Below are 21943 nucleotides of genomic sequence, written 5' to 3' on the forward strand. Positions count from 1 at the left end.
TATGATCATCTCATCCTGCAGCAGTAACTCTGAAATTAAGCTAAGCTGTTCTCTTCACTAATTTAGTAACTTTAAACACTTAAAATATTTTTTCTCTGATTATTAACATGTACGTGGCTTCCAATCCTGAAAATGAATGGGGCAAATTCTGACTCGACCTTCTCTTCAACACAAAAATCATATGATAATAAGACAGTAACTACCTCAGTGGAATTACTCTGACCATGATGGCATAAATTTTCTCAGGCGAAATTAGTGTGTGATAAGCCTGCAGAGCTGACTACACAAATTAGACACAATAACCAGAGGGAGGTCTAACTTTCAGCTGAGAAAAACTGCATTAGCCCTTGGATCCACGAGCAGTACCTGTTTTTATAGTAGCTAAGGATTTGATCCTAAGGATTGTCTTCAAGGATATAGAATTGCCCTACAAGCAATAATGAGTATTTCTATGCAGTTTAAATACCGAAAGATCTCACAGCACATTGCCAAAGTTAATTTGTATCCCACAGAGTGGGCTGGTGCCACAGACTAGTGTCATATTCATCTCAGAAAAATGGAATTATCTGAGGGAAAAGATCAAGGAAGTAACATTTCCAAGATGAGTCAGGTACATAAATACAAGGTCAAATCTCAATTCTGCTATCTCACCCACGAACCTATACTCTGTCTTTATAGAGATAGATCCTGAAGAAGGTGTGATTAATAATACATGACTGTTTCCTGCATAAGGGAAATGAGATTTGCTAGTTAAGATGTAGCTTTTGTTACGAGTGGCATACACACATCACATCTGGTTTTATATGTTGTGATTAAAACAGAAAAAAAAAAGGGCACTAGTTCCCTGTTGGAGCAGTGAGAGATGTGACATAAAAGATATTACAACACTCTTGACAAAGCAAGAGGAATCAAGAGTGCTGTTATGCAGAACTAGTATGGAGCCAGCTATGTATAAATAAAATTGAATTATCATAGTTGAAATACCCAAGAGAAAGAACTCAAGGAGAAAAAAGGTTAGTCCACAATCCTGCCAAACCCCTTCTGGAACACAGTCATTCCTGGTGTCAGCACTACATGGAACAGCCTCCCAACAGCACAGAAATCTGTTGCGCAACACAAAATAGCGCAAACTCTGTCTAAGCCTTAAAATCTATCTTCCCTATACAGACTCTTCATATTGCTAAACAGGTTCTAGATATAAATCTTCGAATATCAATATCAAATAGTAGTCCAAATAAAGAGGCTTGAAATCATTGTTCTTTTATTTGCTGCAGCAGCAAAAGGATTTGTTCAAACATCTGTTAAAAAAAAAAGTGTATGCAGGTTTCTCTGTCAATATGTTGATTTAGGCTGAGTGGGTATGTATGTAATTTAGTCAAAGTTGTAATTTTCTATTATTTTGGGAGGTAATGTGCCACTTATGGCCCTGATAGCTCAGAAATTTAGGAAAACTTTTTCCAAGATAGAGAATAAGGCTTTAAACTATTACTTCTTTCTAGAACCCACAAAAAGGAACATTTACAGCAATTGTATTATTTTATATTACATTTTATATATATATATTTATTATATTATTTCCCTACCTACAACTGTCTTCAGCACTTACTTCTTGCTTTGTGTAGCTGTCTGGAATGTCTTATTTATGGTGCTTCTTTTCAAAAAAAGCATTCCCTTTGAAAAACTACACTGTTTTATCTGAGAAGCAGAAGACCATGCATGAAAATGTGATCTTTCAAAGCTTTAGTGGATCTTTTGTTACTACATTTTGATAGTAAATATCTACAAAGTAGTACTTCTATTTTCCCAGTATGAGAAAATCTTCATCTGCATTCATTATGGGATATTTATGAAAATATGCAAGCACATCCTCTGTACCTGTTCCAAAAAAATTCATGACATTCTGTATGGATGACATTTTGATGGAAAACCCTGCCTTTCTTAACTGCAATACAAATGTTAGCCTTTAATGTGAGGAAAATGTGCTAACATTTACAAAGATTAATTTAAATTGCAAAGGGCAGCTAGTATATTTTAATTGCCCATTAAGTTTATTGAAAAATAAGACGCTATGAGGTGGTCTTTCATATAGTTATTACATTTCTCACTGTGTTTTAAGAATTAACTGAGTTAATTAACAAATGGTATTCACATGTGCAACACAAGTGAACTGCATTCATTTTGGTTAGTGTTTTTTCATTAGTATTTGGGGTGTTAATAAAGAAAATATTTGTTGAATGTGTTTATTAAGAAGCAGACATGAATTAAACCACCATTTTTTGACATAATTCTTTCCATACTTAAAAGTTTGCCTTTTTCCCAACTACTCCTATCATTTATAATTTCCATTACAGGAGTAATACTAGAATCAATCAAGAGTGAGAGATCTATTGCTGCTCTAGGTACTGAGCAAAAAAGTAATGAAGGCCCCATTTCTGGCCCCATGGATCTTTCCATGTCAGAAAGTTGTGAATAGAAAACAGAGAGTTTTGCTGAAACATTATTTAAAATGGAAACACAAAGAAGATGAATGTTTGTAAATACTTTGATTTTTAAAAATGTTTTAGTGTAAACAATAAACAAAACTCAGAAACGTAGTGAAGTCCTCAGGTTAAATGATGCTACAACAGGAATACCAGATTCCAAACTTCCAGAAATAGAGAAATTGTCAAATGCTATAGGAAGTTCTTCATACTTCCTCATGAATTCCCTATCTAAGCAATAAACTACAGAAGAGGTACACACATGAACACAGCAGGAAATGTCTGCAACTCACATACTGCAGTGGCTCAGATTCCAGATATACCCCTTTCTCTTCTGTGCACACGAAGTCTCTCATATGCAGAGGTTATTTTTGTTTAACACACACCGCAAGGTTCAGTAAGACCCTTGTAAAAACCATTCCTTATTAACCCAGCCTCTATTAGACCAAGCCACATTTATGAAACTGTAACCTGTTGGAATTTTGTTCAGTTAAGTGTAAGCAATTTTCGGTTTAATTGTACATTCACAAAGTATTTCCAACTTAATTGCAGTCTTTTTCTGTTTCAGGTCATGTACATCAGCTTTATGTCCTCCACACACTTTCAGAGATCTATTAAGAGCTGAAGAAGATTATAGTGATTCACTGGATGACTTTAAGTGGCTTCACAGGAACAGTAACAGTAGCATTTTCCCCAGCCACAGTGCTTTGTGCATCAACTGGTGTGATACTTACCCTGTCAGTCTTCCCTTCAGTCTGGATACTGGTACGACTGCATGCATCGTGGTCTTCTTCAAGGTCAGACACATCTTCAAGCTCCTCAGGTGTCTGCAGAAAAAATGCAGAAATGGGTTATTTTCCTTTATGGTTTGTAACTTTGGTGCTTGTATCAAGCTAAGATAACATCTGACAAACAAAAACCAGTCCCCTTCCAGCACTTACTAAACTTTGTGTTTAAATGTTGTGTTGTTGCTGCAAGACACTTAAAGGACTTACGTGTCTTACAAGAAACCTTTACATGACAAAAATGGGTTTTGAAAGTGTCACTTATCAATTCCATCAAGCAGCACAAGTTCCTGCACTACAGAAAAAATTAAGTGGCCATAATTTGCTGGTTTTATACATGGCATTATTTCATTTGTCACTGTCTGTTCCTCCTACTCAACTAAAGTGCCATTAAATTCTGAGAGTCTGGGAATTTGTGACAAGAGCAATACAATCAAGGTCTTCAGATTTATTTACTCCTTCCCATTTACCAAAAAATATTATTAAAAGAAAGGGGGTTTATGCAGAATTCTGACACTTTATCATAAATAACATAGTAAGAAAATCAAAAGGACCATGACTTTATAAAAGACAATAAATAAACCATTAAAAGCTAAATTTACTTATATTTAAAAAAAACAATGCACAATGAAGCACACAAAAACTTCCAGAATTATGAACAATATAAAGCATAATATTGGTTCTGCCAATGCAATAGGGCACTCAAGAAATTTCCCTTTATCAAGTAAATCCACATTTTTAAGAACAAAAAATGCATAGAACCAAATTCTACATAAGTGGGGAGAGATCTACTACTGAATGATCTATCAGCTTGAGACTGATGTGCCAAGAGAAACATGCCAAGAGCAGGACTATCAGATAACCTTAACAAAAGACAGAAAGAAACCCTGTCATTACTTTTACCCAATTATCAAACAAGTCAAATATAATTTTTTTTTTTAATCCAGAATTGCTTTATATTCTCACCTTCATATTTTTACTGTCAAAGTATATACAAAGATCTGTTGTGAGGGGCACTGTAGGGATCTGTCATTTTGTTTCTGGGTCCATAGCACAGTCATTATACTAAATATATTAAACTGAGTAAGTCCACCTCCATGCATTTGTATCATTTGGGAAAGAACTGTGAGGTAACCCTGTAAGAAATAAAGAACCCCAAGCTGGTGCACAAGTTGGCAAAAATAAAAGACAGTTAAACTTCCTCAAGAAAACAGGCAACCCATTTTTGGGGTGAAGAAGAGCATGGTGCTACACTGGTGAAGTGGGAAAAGGAACATCTTATTTTCAGGCAAAGACTACCAGTGTTGTGAACTCTCCATTTTAAACCTGGAATTAGACGTGGTAAGAACTCCACAGTATCCAAAGGCTGTTACCATACAAAACTAGTTTGAAAAATTTGCAGAGTCAAAGTAAAATGAGATTTGGCTGTGGGTGGATATCCCTGCAATAAAAAAAAAAATCACAAACTCACTTGAATTGAAAGACATACAGACACTTATTAGAGGACCAATAACAGTAGGTTATTAAAACAGAGTTTTAAAACTTCAGCTTCTCAGGATTAGACTGACCAGGGCCCTAAGGCAGGTAATAGCCTTGATTCAGTTTATAGGAAAAAAAAGTCACTTTCTTTTACAGCTACACTATACTTGGGTTACTATTTATATATATATATATATATAGTCATTCTTAGGTTTTTATAAATTACAAATTTTATAAGTTACAAATTTTTTTCCCCCAGTGATCATAAAGCTGGATTCAGGACAGCAGAGTACCATTTCTTCCTGGGTGACCAGATAACTTGGGAATCTCTGACAATCCCACATTTCCAGTATAGGGTTTCTTTCTTCTATAAAACATGGAATACAAAATGTTGGGAGAGGGTAGAATGGTTAATCATTTTGAGACAGTCACATTATTTGTAAGTGAATTCTAGGTGATATCCACAAGAGCTTTACACCATTACCACCCCACAACAAACTGCTTATATTTACAAAAAGATTATTTTAGGGGTATTGAGAGAGTTTTGTAGCATTCCATTAATACTATTTTTCTGTGAAGTTGAGCTGTGTAAATACTACCAGCCTCATCATGGAAACCTTAGAAGAAAAGAGTCAGCAAAATTACTCTGGTATAAGACACCTATAAACAACAGTCTCAGGAAAGCTTTCCAAAGACAAAATCATCATTCTATTAATCTGATCTGGCACTTCCAAAACTGCACAAGATCTCTTTCCAGCTGCACTGGCACAGGGATTCCCTCTCCAACTCTACTCATCTGCAGAGTGATGGCTCTTAAGTGCAAGTGTGCTCACCTGAACCCCTCCTGCTATACATGTTGTCAGAAAACTTTTTTTTTTTTTTTTAACAATGCATACACTCTTTTCAGGTTAATAAAATTTATTTCTGACTGGGATGAGAAGTTCCTTGCAGAGAGTCCATTTTTCCAGAGTGCACTTTCATTAAATTCTTGTGGAAACTCTCTTCTCTCCAAAGTCCAGATCTTCCAGGTTATGAATTATTGCTACTACAGAATTCAGAAAAAAACCCAAACCTTATTAAAGATTAAGGACAAAAGTTCAAGAAGAAAGAAACTTGATTTATCTAACTTTGAATCACAAACCATAAACTATCATCATTTTCAGATGCAAAGCATTGAAAACTGAAAAAAAACCCACCCCCATAATAATGAGAACAACAGATGTAGTTACTTAATTGTTTTCTCTCCTTGAAAGCTGTTTTATGTAATTTTCATGTTGCTCTTATGATTCATTATTTATTAAATACCTGAGACACACATGCAACTGCTTTTATGAATATCCATTTGCAAACACATAGATATTCAATAGGAATGTTTGATGATTGTTTGAACAGGTGTGAACTATGAGGGCTTGCGACACAAAATAGGATGTTATCATCAATAATCAGAAATTTTGCCCAGGGTAAATAGCAGAGCTTGAGGACTGCAGTTAAGAATCATGGAAGGAAGCTGAAAGTATTCTTTAAGATTAAGTATTTAGGGCTCTGACATAAAGTGTAGATAACCTCCCTAAGAGGAGTCCCAGCAACAGCAAGTGACAGCAGAGGAAGAGAGTTGGTTCTTGTAGTCAGTGACAGGATGAATAAAAGACAGCAATTTCACTGTTAAGACATACAAAGTATGGAATTTATAGTAAACGTAAGGAAGAACACTGAGGTAAAATGAAATCCTGCACAAGACTCCAGCCAGCAACAACCTACAAACTCATGTGTGTAGCACCGTGGTAAACAGAGTTCAGATATAAATTTAAACAGGAAAACTGAGAAAAGGGTTTCCAGCAGCCATAGGAGCAGCACTGTTAAACAGGACCCCTAGGGGTGCTGGAAGAGGGGAGAAATTCATTAGAAGATGAAGCCTGAGCAGCCTTCAAGCAAGATAAAGTAACAGCTGGCTGCAAGAGCAGAGGTGTGAGAGGGGACAGGACGCTGCCCCAGGCTGTTGGCACAGGGGTGCAAGAGAGATTCCAGTCATTTGTGAAAAGCCTTTGTTGATCCTGACAAAAATGCATCCAAGGATATCCCTACACACACATTTAAGGCTGTAATTACATTACTACTGCTGACAAGGTACACAAGTTGCATGTCTTCCTTTTCACATTTCAGCGATCCTAATAAATCTGCATTCTCAATGCTTTTGTTACTGAAGGCTCAGGCTGAGGACCCAAAGTCATATTTATAGCCAAGTCTAAAACTGATGAATTTTACACTCTCCTGGTATTCAACTTCGAGTTGCAACAGCAAGTTATTACTATTGCACCTGGGTGATTTCAAGATATGAATTACCTTTTCACCTATGAAATAAAAAACACTCTCTGATGACAAACATTTTCATTTGTTTTTCTACTAGGATTTTAAAGAGAATAATTAATAAAACCAAGGTCTGGCCTCAGTCTTTAGAACTCTGGCAATTCTTCCAAATTGGTTGCAAATGGGTATTTTGGCACGTTTGCTTTTCAGTCCAAGCTTTGTAGAACAGTATGCTTCACTAGGTTCCACAGCATTTTTTCCAACACAAAGTTTTTTATGCAAACCCTCCTCAAAAGTGATTATGCAAACAACTTTACCCAGATCATTCGTTTTTAATGTCCGCATGCACCCATGAAACCATCAATCCTGCAAATAAAGGTCTTCAGCTGTTGGAAAACAATGCAGAGTCAAGTCTAAAATCTCAAGATATGCAATGTAAATGTGGACAAAGAGGCATCATGAGGTGAGAGGGAGCTATCTACTTTTATCTAACATTCAATTAAATGCTGACTTTTAAAATGTCATTATATGCTCTTATGCTTTATCTTATCTTGGTTTCAACAGCCCCATCAGTCATTGTTTTTCACAAATCAATACTAAAATGCAGAGCAGACTAACACCTTCAGAGGAGCTGAGTTGATGAGTGATGTCTTTATCACATTACTGCAAATGCAGTTATTTGTGCTGTGTAAATACCACAGCAGCAACAGAAATGCTTTTATGCACTCCAGGAGGATCATAGTTTGTCTACTATGTTCTTCACTGACCACACAGTGGGTTTAAACAGATTATCTATTCTACTGTGGGCATTTCATCTAATGCTCATATTTTGAAAAATCCATCACGTCAAGCTGCATGTCACTCAGTGTAAAAAACTATGATACATGTGTCACAGATGCACAAATATTGTGCTTTGCAATTATTTAGCTACTGGCTGATATTTCTGTGTATTAGTCACAACACCACCATTAGCCCACACTTAATTCTGCCAGATGACAGGCTGCCAGAACAAGTTTTCATGCACTAGAAAGAGAACAAGAAATTGCAAGTGTTATTTATTTTTGATGACTAATTTAGTAAGAACCTCATATAACTGCTGCTGTCTAGTCTTTTCAGGTTTGCACTAAAAGCAATTACTTTGAGGGTTGAGAACAATAAACCCCACATTCTAAAGGGCAAATTAAAGTCCTATGCTCTCAATCTGTCAATGTTGTGACTTCTCAATGCTACGGAAACTACCATCCCCTCCACTAAAAATGATCATATTGATCATTCTTGAAATCTATTCTTGGCAAATCCCTTAAAAATGACATCTTCTGAATACCACATTATATGTGGTATTATTAATGTAAAGCTAACAAATGATTAATTAAACCAGAGATCAGAACCCCATCTTTGACAGCAGTATTGTCAGTAAGCACTGGCAAGGAATTTGTCATCAAGTAAGAACAAAATCATTCTCCTGCCATAACCTGTACACATTACAAATGTAGGGGATAAATATTTCTTGTTATTAACAGAGAAAATTTTGCAAAATATTTCTTTTATGTTTAAGCTGTAATTCCAGGTAAGATTAGTGAGAATACAAATGCTGGTTTAGAAGACCAAAGATCCTAACTCCTTACGAGATTAAATAATATCCTTCAACACTGAAAGACGGAAATATTTTCAATAATAAAAGATTATGTTATACAGTAAAGACTTGAGGTTTTAAAAATAATAAATACTGTGAACTCACAGTGTGGGACAAAAGTTGCCTTGTTATTACTGGATGCCAGGAGGTTTTGTTTAACAACAAGTCAACTTATAACATTCTGTTACAGGAGATTAAGACAAAAAAAGTTAAGATTAATCACGATTAGAAACAGCTAGATCTGATTCCATGCGACAATTCCCCTGCTTTTAGTTCTCACTGAGCATACATTAGGATAATAGCCTTCTCAATAAACGGTTAGGGAATAGGAAAGATCTGAGCTGAGGAGTGTAACTTAAAAGTTTAAAGTGAAATTTTTTAGTACTGCCCTCTGAAAATCCTTTTAAATAAAAACTGTGAAGTTGGCACAGCTGAGTAAATTGTCACTGAGAGTTTTAGCACCCATTTTCTATCCTAAGCTACACTTTTTATGTTGGAAACATGCATTTCAGCCCTATTTTCATTCCTTCCCCTGGTGGTACTTTGTAGGTATGCCACTCTCATATAATGCCTGCAGCAATTTTAAGGGACTCCCGAAAATACTGACCTAGTTATGCTGTGCAAAAGCTCTGAACACATATTTAAGTCTAAAAAGTTTGGCAAAATTGAAAGCTGCCTGAAAATCCCAACTAGTAACGGTACTGCGGCCATCAGGGTCAAAAGATACAAGAAGAGTAAGAGTTCTAAACAAGAAAGCAGTTTTTATAAAACCAACAGAGTGACCAGAAAAGAAGCTAAGATTTCAGGGGTCCAAATCCTTCATCAGGTACCTGAAGGCTCACAGAGGAACCTGAAAGCTTCTTTACTTTTTGCTGTTTCAAGGAAGTACTTTTTTTAAGTATGACTTTTAAAAAAGAATATCAAATCCCAAATAACAACAACAGAAGATATGATCAAACAGAGCTATTACAATTATACACCTCTTGGAACCCAAGTTCATTCCCTGAAAACCATGACAGTTGATACACAGCTCCATGCAAAGTGTATCCTGTGCTTATGCTTATTAAGTGGGAAACTTCACCACATGGCTTAGAAGCTTAGAAAACTAATAATTAACAAGAACAGTGGTTTTTAATACAAGTGATTTGTTGCTCTGCTGATCTAAAATGTATTCCCTGTTTCCTTTGCTGGGTTGACATACATTTGCTCCATCTAGTGGGAAGCTAATTAAGACATTTCCTTCAGAGTAGAAATACTTCTTAAGTTATTTGAAAAACAGATAGTGAAAAGCCAATTAAGCCAATGTTCTTTTGCTAGTAATCTTTATAAAGTAAATTATATATGGTCTACCAGTTTTATAGTTGTGTTTGAAACAGAAGACTTAATTTCTAAACTTTACTCCAACATTTGACAATGAGAAGAGAATAGACCTTGTTTTCTCTATCTCATCTGTGTGTATTAAAGGTAGCCTAAAACATCATTTACTGTAGGCCTGGGTAACTCCAAAGGCAACCAGAAAGATGCTTTGCATTTTGACCCTGCAAAAATTCCTAATGGCTCCCGTTTTTAATAAAGGACAGAAGAACAAAAAGGAAAAGCATGGATTGCTCACCCTCCTATCAGTCCTTGGGAATGTCATGGACTGATTCCTCTTGGAACATGCTTCCAGGCACATAAAGGACACAGTGGTGACTAGAAGGAGTTATCATGGATTTCCCAAGGGTAAATCATGCCTCATCAACCTTTCTACTTTCTCCCACATTTCTGGGTGAGGGGAGAACAGTGACTATCATTTAGAAAGCCTCTCCACACCACCTCCCAGTTCCTGCAACCAAGTTGGGACATTAGACTTTGGATGGTTAACAACTGCACAGATGAACGCTGGTCAGATGGTCAGGCTCAGAGGGCAGTAGGTCATGGGTTGTATCCTTCCTGGTGGCTGGGAACAAGAGCAGTACACAGACATCTATCTTAAGACCAGTCCTGCATGACATTCCTCCCAAGGGTCTGCAGGAGATGATGGAGCACACACTCATCAAGTTTTCAGATGACACCAAATGTGGGAACACTCAAGGGCAGGGCAGCCATTGGGACAAATTTACGTACACTGGAGCAACGAGCTGAAAGGAATCTTTTCAAATTCACCAAGGAAAAATGCAAATAATGGCACTTAGGAAGGCAGAAGCTACAAACAAAACAAACTGGGGCTGCCTGACTTGGGAGCAAACCAGTTGAAAAGGACTTGGGGCTCTTGGCACACAAAACACTGGGCATGAGCCAGAGTGTGCCTTGGTAGCAACACACAAAAACAGCATCCTGGGCTGTGTGAACCACAGCAGAGTGAGCACACTGAGGGACACCACTATCTGCCTTTACCTGGCTCTGTTTAGACAGACCCTGAATGCTGCTGCCAGTTTGGCCTCCACCTAAGGCATGAGGTCAGCAAAGGACCATCAAGGCAGTTGGTGGCTGGAACACTGGTCTTACAAGGAGAGGCTGAGGGAACCGCACTTGTTCTGCCTTCTGTGGAAGGATGAAAAGTAAGAGGCGTAAGAGTGGTTCAGCCTGACCATAAGGAAAAATTTACCCTGTGAGGGCAGCATAGTGTGGGGAAGGCTGCTCAGAGAGGTTGTGTAGTCTCCATCTTGAGAGGCTTTGAAGACACAGCCAATTAAGCCCCTGTTCATGGAAGGCAGGGAAATCCCTAAAGCAGAGGGAATGGTTTCAGTGAAGATACACTTAGTGAGGTTGTTACTTTAAACAAAAGCCTTTTCTTTCTTCCTCATCTTTCAGGCTTGTTTGCCTTTTTTAATTTTAACATTTCCTTTGCATTTTCATCTCACATAATGGTGAACTTTCCACAATGCTTCTTCCATGGGACAGGGGGGAGTGAGGTGTGATAAAATAAATCTACTTCTGTGAACCAGAGATTTGAAATTACAGTTTAAAACCAACCACCTGACACAGGACTGCCTTCCCACAGAAACTCCCTCTCCTATCTAGAAGACTCCATTTATTTACTTTTCTTTGGAGAAAGACAGTTTATCCCAAAGCCTCATTCCCAAAGTCAAAACAACAAACACTGTTTCATGACAGACTGGCCTACGAAATGCAGATAAGAAACTGCTTTTGGAATATATCAATATGTTAAATAAAAAAAGGTGCACTGAATACTTCAAAGTTTGACTGTCTCAAATAGGCGTTTCAGTGCTCCGAAAGGACAAGAAAGGAGACAAAAACAAGACAATTCAGAATTCCACAAGAAATGCAGGTTTATCAGATGAGTAAAATCTGAGCAACGGTAGCCCCTTCAGCAAAGATTTTGCTCCAACATACCAAATCAATCTGTTTCTCTTAAAGGAATTGTACTAAATGATCACACTAAAAAAAAAAAAAAAAAAATCCCTTGGATAGATTAATATATCCCTTAGCAAAAGGTTGCCAATGATAAGTACATTTCTCAAACCGGAGTAGATGAAATTATTACCTACAACCTCAAGATATGTTCAAGTCTCTTCATTCTCAACCAACGCTCTCATCTGACCTGTCAGTAAAACAGATCATCTTTAAAAAAGATACACAGAATAAGCCTGTCCATCAAAAATTAATGCATAATTCAAAAATGCACAGTGTAATGCACAGCCCATTTCTCAAAGTGCAGGTACCAGTGCCGCCATCCTTCCCACATATGACTTATTATTAAGTATAAATTCCTCAGTTTTAGCAGCTATTCCTCCCAGACATTAAGACAATGGAAATAAAACCACCCTAGCCATGAATCCTATATCCATTACCTTCATTCCTGTTTTTAATTACCGAGAGGCTTCAGACGCCCAAAACACTCATTCACCCACATTTAGTCATTCAGTAACCAATAATGTTCACCCAAATGATCAGTGCCAGGTGAGGTGGAACTAAGTAACCCATTAGGGCCATCACTGTGCAAGCCAGCCTTTATGTCACAAATCACTAATTTGATTCTGCTTTAAGAGGCTGATAGCACTCAATCCCAAGTAGGCTCCCCAGGCAAAGTGGAATTAAACACACACAAACAACACACACAACCACCCCTGCTTCAGGTCTTGCTTCTGAACAAATTATTTATTACATGATTGTGTTAGGATTTTTGTACATGCTGAAGAGAATCATACAACAGCTTTTTAGTTCTACGCAAACTGTCTGTTATTACATTTAACAGGCCATGGAAATCCTTGGGTTTATATGTGAAATGATTTCTTTAATTTGGGATGGGTTTTGTGACCCAACGGTGTGAAAGACAGTAAGGAATATTCCTCTCTAAGACACCAAGTGAGAAATTTATTCAGATCAGTACCTACCCTTTGCACATTTTTGTACAATATGCAGCTTTGACAGCCTCTGTTGCCCAGTGAAATGAAAGGGAAGTTATTCAACACAATGCTATAATTTGCTAACAGACTGACACAGATAAAAATGGCTCAAAGACTCACACAGGATCTGCGAAAATCTAACACAATCTTACATATGAAATTTGGGGTTCCTCATGTCTAAATTGAATCTTTCACATGTAGCCAGAGTTTATTCTCTTTGTAGCTGCTATGAATTTGTAACACACGGATTTTCTCTGCTCTTGTGCAACTTTTTATATCAATGAAAACAGCTCTCCTATCTTTCCCTTCTCTCTCCCCCTTGGTTCTCTGTTCCCTGGGCTAATTATGACTAACTTGTTCAGTGTTTTTCTCATAGGTCACATTTTGTAATGCTCTGGTTATAGCTGCAATAAATTAGAGTGCACTTGCTTAAACAACTAGGGAATTACAGGTTGTCATTGCTCATTTTGGGACCCTAAAACCCCACTTGCATTATTTTTAACTAAGTTTCTTATGAAGCAGAGTAAACTGCAACCAACTGCGACTCAATAAAATCTTTCTTGGTTGCAATGGGTGAAACTGATCTTTAAGAGATCTCCAGTATTATCTGACTTGCACAGTAAGTGAACAGGCAAGAACTAATGAATCTAAACACGAATTAACCATAACCAGACTAATTCAATCAGTGACTGCACTGACAGCAACATTTTTATGCCATGGCAATGGATTTAGGAAAGAAAAACATAAGTCTTTCTTGCTAGAACAGAGTAGAATATAGGGACTTTTTAAAATGCAAAATAAATTAGAAAAGTATTAATGAGGTTTGTTTGGCTTATCACTTGTGCTGCCTGCCCATATTTTAAGTTTTTGTGGAAACTGCTCAGGCGCATGAGCAATTTTAGTAAAAACTTTTCAGTGAGTTAAGTATTAAAACTAGATCTGGCTTCAAATCTCCTGAAAAGGTTTAGATTTGGCAATGAGAGCAATCATCATCATCATCATCATGGCTGGGCTTCATGAACGAAGATTTGGGAAGGGCTCTACCCACACTTGCTACAAGCGTGCTGATGGCTAAAAAGGCCAATGCGAGATAGACAAGTCCAGTTGCAGAAGGCACAGCAGAAAGACTCCCCAGGTGATATCGACAAGATACGATTCTTTCTGCGTTGTCTTTTCTCCTCAAAAGCAAACTTCCCTGATAAACTAACAAGGGTTGAGGCATTACAGAATCGAGTTGAAGTGATGGCCAAGGTATCCCAGTAGAGGAATGGCCTGCAAGGCACATGAATTCCAACTTGCAAATATGTGCATAACCACACCAACTTCACTGAGGTTGAACTACTGGTTCCAAAAAGCTGGGGTGGGAATACAAGCCTGGTGAGTATGTCCTCCTGTCTCCATGTACCACAGCTTCTAACCTACATGATCTGCCAAGGTAGCTTTTAGTGCTGATGTCGTCCCTTCTAACAAGAATTTTGAATGGGATTACTCTGTTATGCAACTCCTGTGCATACTTCAGTATCTTTAGAGTTTGTACTTGATTACAGTGTTTATTTTAGCCAAGATAAAAACCAGAATCTATGCACTAGTTACCCTTTTCCAAAGAGACTGGCACCCTGAGGGAATTCCAGTTTCTGTGCTTTACAAAAGATAATTCTTACACTGCCTTAGTATCAGGCAGGAGAAGAAAATCTGCATATAAACAACACAAGACAAACTGTAAGGCAACAGGAGAGAAAATGGAAAAGGAATGAAAAAAGGAGAGGAAGGAAAAGAAATGAAGAGGACACAAAGGAACACCATGATTCCACAAAGAATACTATCCCACATCTTTATGGTAACTATTCATGTGGGTTGCTGAATGGTCCCTGACAGAAATTTCCATTGTTCCTTTTACTTTCTCTTTGTGGAGGATGGTATTTTTTAGCAATTAATAATGCTCAACTTTTTTTCTTCCCCAGGCAGTAGATAAATCTCAGAGCTCATCAACATACGCAAGAATAAACAAAAAAAAGGAGCAGAGATGTATCACAGCCTAAACCCAAACTATGCCTGGTAAAAACTGCCTGCCAAACCCTTGAGCTATTTGGCAATCCCATAGACTGTATAAGACTGAACCATTACATCTCTAAATATCCAGGTTGCAGGTAATACTTGCTACTGAGTTTTGTGGAACAGAAAATATCAGGAACCTATCTACTGATGAACTAAGCACAACCTAAAATTTCATGTGAATTTTACTGGGTGAGAAACATGAGATAATTTTATAATTTATAAAGCTAGTTCTACAAATGCATGGTGCCATTTAATATGCCATTTAATAACCCGAACACAGAAACAAAACCAACAATACCACAGCAACACTATCAGACAGGATCATCTTTTCAGCCAGGAAAAAATAGCTCCCTTCACGTAGATACTTTCTGCAGGTAAAAGGTAAGTAGAGCAAGTCACCTGCTTTCCGACCTGTGAGTTTCCTCTAAATGGCAAGAGCAAATCAAGCAGCCAAGCCTGAGATGGTGGAAGTTGTAAGATACAAGGCTTAAGGCTCTATTAATGGAATGGAACAGCCATGTGGAAAGAGAAGCCTAAGTTTAGGCAGACAAAAATTTAGGTTTCATCTCTATCGGGAACTGGCTCCATTTCAGCAATAAGTGATTAATCAGTTATTAAATTAAACCCCAAAACTGGTAAATTAATTCACAACTTCCACTGGTGCTGCTCTACTTAAAATCAGGGTAAGTTCTACATCTGGCTTTGCTTACTAAAGTGACAAGCAAATGTTAATTTGTTGCCCACTGACCAGTCAGACTGAACTCCACACTAACGCAGGTGTGACTTTGCATCCCTTCAAGCACATAACTGTGTGCTACAAGGGGTTTATCCTTGCTTGCCGTGTTTAGCATTTCTTAAGTGAAAAAGCAAACCATTATTCATGCATGTTCTTTATTTGCTGAATATTTATTAAGTCTTATACTTGTTTTTTTTACACATTTGGAATCTGACTTCTCCAAGCCCACACACATTTTCAGAGTGTATTTGACAGCACATCCCTGTGGGGTGAGCAAAGTTCACAGCCATGCTCAGGTGGGATGCCAGACTGGTTTCTCACCAAGTCAGAAGGGACTGATTCTCATTCTGGTAACACATCAGCAACAAATGCAGAGCTGTCTGACACCTGCTTATCTAATTTCCTTAATGAACAAACTACACGCTGATCTTAAAGAAGGTAAACAGCAGGTACTGTTGTGATTACAATATATATGGGGGAAGAACAACGGATGGTAGTTCCCCAGCTGCCTCTGACCTCAATTACTGTGGCCAAGTATGTACCTGCACTGCAAGGCCTGCACACAGTCAGCAAGGGGCTAAGGCTGACGTGAGCTGACAAAGCCGTTCTCAGGGACATAGAATTGGACCTGTGTGCATCCCCAGGCTGCCACTGCCTCACCCTGGTTAGTCATCAGCAGCTCTTTATTCTTTCTGCTTCACATGGATATACTTTGCTGCATCAGAATATAAAAGTTATAACTATTTTTGTGGGTGAATTTAATGCTATAACAGATTTCAGGATATTTCAAAGGCTAATCAAACCAGTCTATGCAATCATTTCTCATGCTCTATTTCATGCTGGACCACGTTCAGGAAAAAGGAAGGTTTCTACTTTCCAAAGTAATTCTGTCCATCTTGCTGAATAATTGGATTTTCTTGTATTTTCTATAATCACTGTATGCAGACCACTTCATGAAGGAACTTGGAGGCACAAGAAGGCACTTGGAGTAACAAACTGATTTGATGTTAATGTTACTGGTCCAATTTCCTAATAACTAAAGTACTTGGTATAAAATTACCTTTGAGGCCTCTTGCTGTTTGCGAAGTTACACTGAAGGAATGGTGCTCTAAACCAGCAATTCCAACACAATCCATGTACCAGATGATGCACAGCACTCCCTTGCTGCAACACACTTCAGTACTCATATACCCTGACTTTGTTGATTATATAATGAAGGGTTTCTTTCCTCTCTTTTTTAAGAACAGGCTGTAAGTCCCAGGGTTTCTCAGGTATTTAGGTAGCATCTGTTTTGTCAACCTCCACAGAATCTCTTCAGGTAAACAGTACTTAAAAATACTGTCTTCTACTTGTCAAGCTCAATGGAGGATTTTTTTTTTTTTTTAATTCTCCAACGAATTTTCTTTCAAGGTTTCTGGTTTTTCTGAGTCAGTTTTCCCTGTTATCACAATGTGTCCTTGCCCACCTGCCTTCAGCAACTCTGCACCCAAACGCTGAACACACTTTCAAGAAAATAACCTGGAGTGATTCAAGTTCACAAGCAATGTTAAAAACAAAACCATCCAAACACATAAAAAAAGGCAGGAAGGTATAATTAACAGCAGAACCGGAACTCCAACATCCCCATGGAATGCTAAGGCATTATAAGAACACAAACCAAAAGAACTCAGGGTTAAATAAAAAAGTCATTAATCCCAAACCTTTTTCTCTGTCAGACTGCTTTATCACAGCAAGGACATGCCTGACAGGAAGACCAGATCTTACAATGCTTCACCAAAGTCAGAGCACAGAATGACACAGACCATGGCACTGCTCCTCCACTCCTGTGCCAGCAAAACTGACATCCCCATCTAATACACATATAATCACTATTAGTTTTTTGAAGTCCAATTACATACTGAACACATTTGTAATGTACCTCGTCGCTTTTCTGCATCCTGCTAAAAAAATAAAATGTTTACCAGATACGTTCCCCCACAGGGAAAATAAGGGCAATTGAGAAATTCCAGCTAAGCTGTGGACCTTAGAGATGGCTGTGATCAGTAAAGGGATCTGTGGCCAGATTTACACCGAGTACAAAGATGTCTGAGCCAGAACTGGCACTAGCTCTGACAGGGCTGATATCAGAACCAGACCTATAGCCAGAGCTATTAACACTACTGAGAACCCGCAGCCTCCATTTCCAGGCCTGCATTTCTCATACTCCAATGAGCCATGGGGCAAGATGCATATTTTAATGGAGTATCTATGATTGGTAACACTTTTGCTGTGCTCCCCACTTATAGTTCCAGTAATTCAGTCCTTCCCTTTTAGCAGAATAATATTATTTCCATTTCTCTGCAAATATAATTTATATAAGTACCAAATGACAAGGAAGGAATCACTTTTTCTTGCTGTAAGAAAAAAAAAAAACAAAACACAGAAAAGATTTTAATGTTCCAGAAAAAATACTGTTGTGTGCTTAAGTTTCCAATGAGCCACTAAACCAGAGCTATCAAATAATTCTGGAAAGTTCTGTTTTCCTGAAAGAGAGGGATAATTTTGTGAACAATTAAAAGCATAATCATATGTGACAGTTGCAATGTAATTTAATCCTCAGACGGGGAAGAATTGACATTTAAAGTAGTATTAAGTCAAAACTGTTCATGTCATCCATTTCTGTACAAAGCATATTGACTTCTCTGTCTGTATCAGTAATCCCAGCACTAGGAGATTTCGATGGTAAGCCATGTAGCAACTTGTTGCTGAGAAGTTCTTAATTCACAGCCTTGCATGATGCCCAAGGCTGTGTAGTTTGGGCAGAAGACAACACAGATTTGCCAGGATGGATAATTGCACACGTCTCGCAATGGATATAATATGCAGTTGACACTTCCACCACTGGTCTCTGTATGAGCCTTTCTGAAATCATTTACTATTTTTATCTATGATGTATCCATAAAGCTTTTCTTTTCTCCTTTCTTTCCTTTTTAAAAACCAACACAACACAACATCTTTTCCATTAGCTGACACTTGACAAAATGGAAACCTCAGACAGATTTAAGAAAATTCCATTTTTAACTGGAAAAGATGGGTCATACATTCATGTCCAGAATGTAAGCAAGGAGGCATAAACACTAAACAGTGGTAAAAGTATTATAGATAGTAGTTGCATGCAATGCAACAAGCACCTTGCTTTTATAAGTAAGATTTAACATACACTTTGTTTAACAAACAAAGTGACTTTGACCCATAAATTCTCCATTACTGTCTTAACACTAATATACAAAATTATTATATTAAAAAAAAAACCAAAAACAAACCAACAAACAAACAAAAAAACAACAGTAAAGTCAGATTTGGCTAGACAGGGCCCTGGGTAACAGTTGCTTTCAACAGGAGGTTGGACTAGACGATCTCCTGAGGTCCTTTCCTTCCTTCCTTTTCCTTTTGCACACTTCTCTTTCCCCTCACTGACCAGAGTGTGAGATGAGCCAAATGTGTGACAGTGAAAAGTAAGGTGTGGTTCAAAGGATGCTGTAGTATTTCTGCCTTAGAAAGAAGAGTCCATTAACCACAATATCTTGATAAAAATAAAAACCAACTGAATACTATTAAAAGAATTTAAAGTAACATGGGAAAAAACTAATACATGTTAACATGCAGTAATTACGGGTTTGAACATGGTACTACCCAAGTGGTGAGCTTCTGGCACTAATTCTAAATACACATTTTTTTTTAATGACATCTAGAGTCACCTGCATGTGAATTGAGTGCATGTGAGTTGTTGCTTTGGAGGGGAAAAAAATATTTTCACCATCAGACCTGTATGCAAGACCTGGCCTGACAACATCAAGTGATTTTTCATAAGCTTATTTATTATACATGCAATTAGAGAAAGTCTTCTCCTCCAGCACATACATAAGCCAACATGAGATCTTTGCATATCCCTGTTCAGAAAGGGGAAATTCCTTTTGACATTCCTATACTAATTGTCGTGGTTTTGCCCACCAGCCCATCCCTGGGGCTGAGGATGGTTTTGTCCAGGTGATTTCCGGACAAAAAACCAATCAAAAAGTTCAGTGACGCCTTTGCTAATTACATCTTTAAGAAAACGGAAAAGAAGGTTGGTTGCGCAGTTGAAATTAGGAGCAGCAGCCATGTAGAAGAGTAGCGGGCCCGAGGAGGGCCAAGGCCCCCTCCTCCCCCGGCTTGGGCCGGGATGGGGGCAGGTGTAGTACTGAAGCCTTCCTTCTCTTCTGTAAAAGAGTGAAGAAAAAAAAGTTTAAAAGACGAACTGCTTAGACAGAAACCGCTGCAGAAGAATTCCAGCCATGAGATAACAGGACTTCCAAGGTCAAAGCTGGCAGTTGCAAGAGAGAGAAGAAAAGTTCGAAGCGGGGAGAGCTGCTTTTCCTCCCTTTCGCTCTCCCTCCCTTCAGCAGGGTAAAGACTGAAAAATAAAATCCCTGCCACTTGTAAAAGTTTGTTGGAGTGAGGAGACCCCCCCATGCGGCTCATAGAGGAGCTTGTGGATGTACCAGAGATTTGTGACTTTAACAGAAAGAAAAAGCCTTATGCTGGAGCAGAAGCGACTCAGATGAGGCAGAGTCCTATTAAAGATTTATGACCCTGAGGGGGATGAGGACCTATGCTGGAACAGAGAAACGGTTCGGGTAGGGATGTTGGGATCCATGTGTGGGATCCATGGTACTGGTGCTGGAAATCTGTGACCCTGAGGGAAACCTCACGCTGGAGCAAGAGACGGCTCAGGTGAGATGTTAGGATCTCAGTGAAAGATCCATGCTGCTGCTGTTGAAGATTTATGACCCTGAGGGGGATGAGGACCTACGCTGGAGCAGAAGACGGCTCAGGTGGGATATTGGGATCCGAGTAAGGGATCCAGACTAGACCCATGCCGAGAAGTCAATCAAGGACTGTTCTCCCATGGGGAGGGACCTCCATAGGGAAACAGGGGTGAACTCTTAAACCATTATCCCCTGTAACCCTGTGGAAGAAGATCCATAGTAAGCAAGTGTCCCCTTGCAAGACAATGGAAGGAAATCCTTCAGGACCTGAGTAACCCCCAGCCTTCGGTTTTAACCCAGGAGGGGGGTAGGCCCAGCCCTGGAGGCCAACACAGAATGAGAGAGAGATAAAGGAGTTCCAGCTGCAACGAGAGTGCTGCAAAATTACTGAAGAGAAAAAGAGAACTGGAATTCCAAGAATGAAAAAGGACTGCTTCTCCTCCTTGGACTAATATAAAGGAAGGTGGGGGGAGAAGTATCTTCTGTAAATACATAATACCTTTTACTTAAGTAGAATTGTTGTAAATATAATTCTTTAGTTTTAGCTTGTTAATAATAAATATTCATACTTTTTTTTCAATTCAGTCTCTTTTTGTCTGCATAAACCTTCTCTCAACTGATAGTAATTGTATGGAGGGTGTAAAAGTAAATTGAGCCAGGGCAAAACCACGACACTAATGGATGATTTCTATGTATAGAAATAATGTAGTACATGGATGTAAACAAACATTCCATCATTTCCTAAATATGGAAATTGTGGATGGACTCTAATTCAACAGTTTAAGCAAAGGGAATCTGAAGATGTGGGAAGAGCAGGGCCACCCCTCCTTGAGAGAAATAATACTCTGTCTGTGCTCTGGCTTTCACTCCAGTGCCTGAGAGAGGAAGGGTGAGTATTTGATTTCTCCTCTTCCGTCTCCCTCCCCTTTACCTAAGATGTAAACACACTATTTGTTTTAAAAAACAATAAATTATCTGTATTTCTACTAACAAAGGTTCTTGTTGTGGAAACACCTCAGCTCTCAAGAAAAGATACTTGTGATGGCAACTGTGGCAACTCTAAACTAAAGATATTTGTTACAGTAACATCCTGCCCACGTGTTCAAGAAAAAAATATGCAACTCTCAAGGAAAACAAGGGATGGGTTTTATTTACAGAATCACTGTTGAGCAGCTTTTTGCTCTATAAAGGAACAAAGTCAGCAATGCTACCACAAGAGAACCAGAACAGTCATTTGTTTTCTTGAAGATATTAAAGGCCTTAAACTAATGAAACTTTGAGAGTTTGTTACATGGTACGTTAACACGAAACACAAGCAAATTTAGATGTAGAGTT

The 21943-nt window shown here is 38.3% G+C and overlaps 1 protein-coding gene across 11 annotated transcripts in view; it reads right to left on the reverse strand.

The window, feature by feature from the left end:
• CTNNA3 (catenin alpha 3) overlaps positions 1-21943 on the reverse strand; it is a 454192-nt gene that overhangs the window by 64007 nt on the left and 368242 nt on the right. For all 11 annotated transcript variants that reach the window (XM_050305771.1, XM_050305769.1, XM_050305770.1 and 8 more), the window contains one exon: positions 3215-3307. In XM_050305771.1, coding sequence (XP_050161728.1) covers positions 3215-3307 — 93 coding nt within the window. The remainder of the gene's footprint in view (positions 1-3214; positions 3308-21943) is intronic.

The sequence above is a fragment of the Myiozetetes cayanensis genome, unplaced genomic scaffold, assembly GCF_022539395.1.
Source record: "Myiozetetes cayanensis isolate MyiCay16 unplaced genomic scaffold, myiCay2020 scf10, whole genome shotgun sequence".
Taxonomy (NCBI): Eukaryota; Metazoa; Chordata; class Aves; order Passeriformes; family Tyrannidae; genus Myiozetetes; species Myiozetetes cayanensis.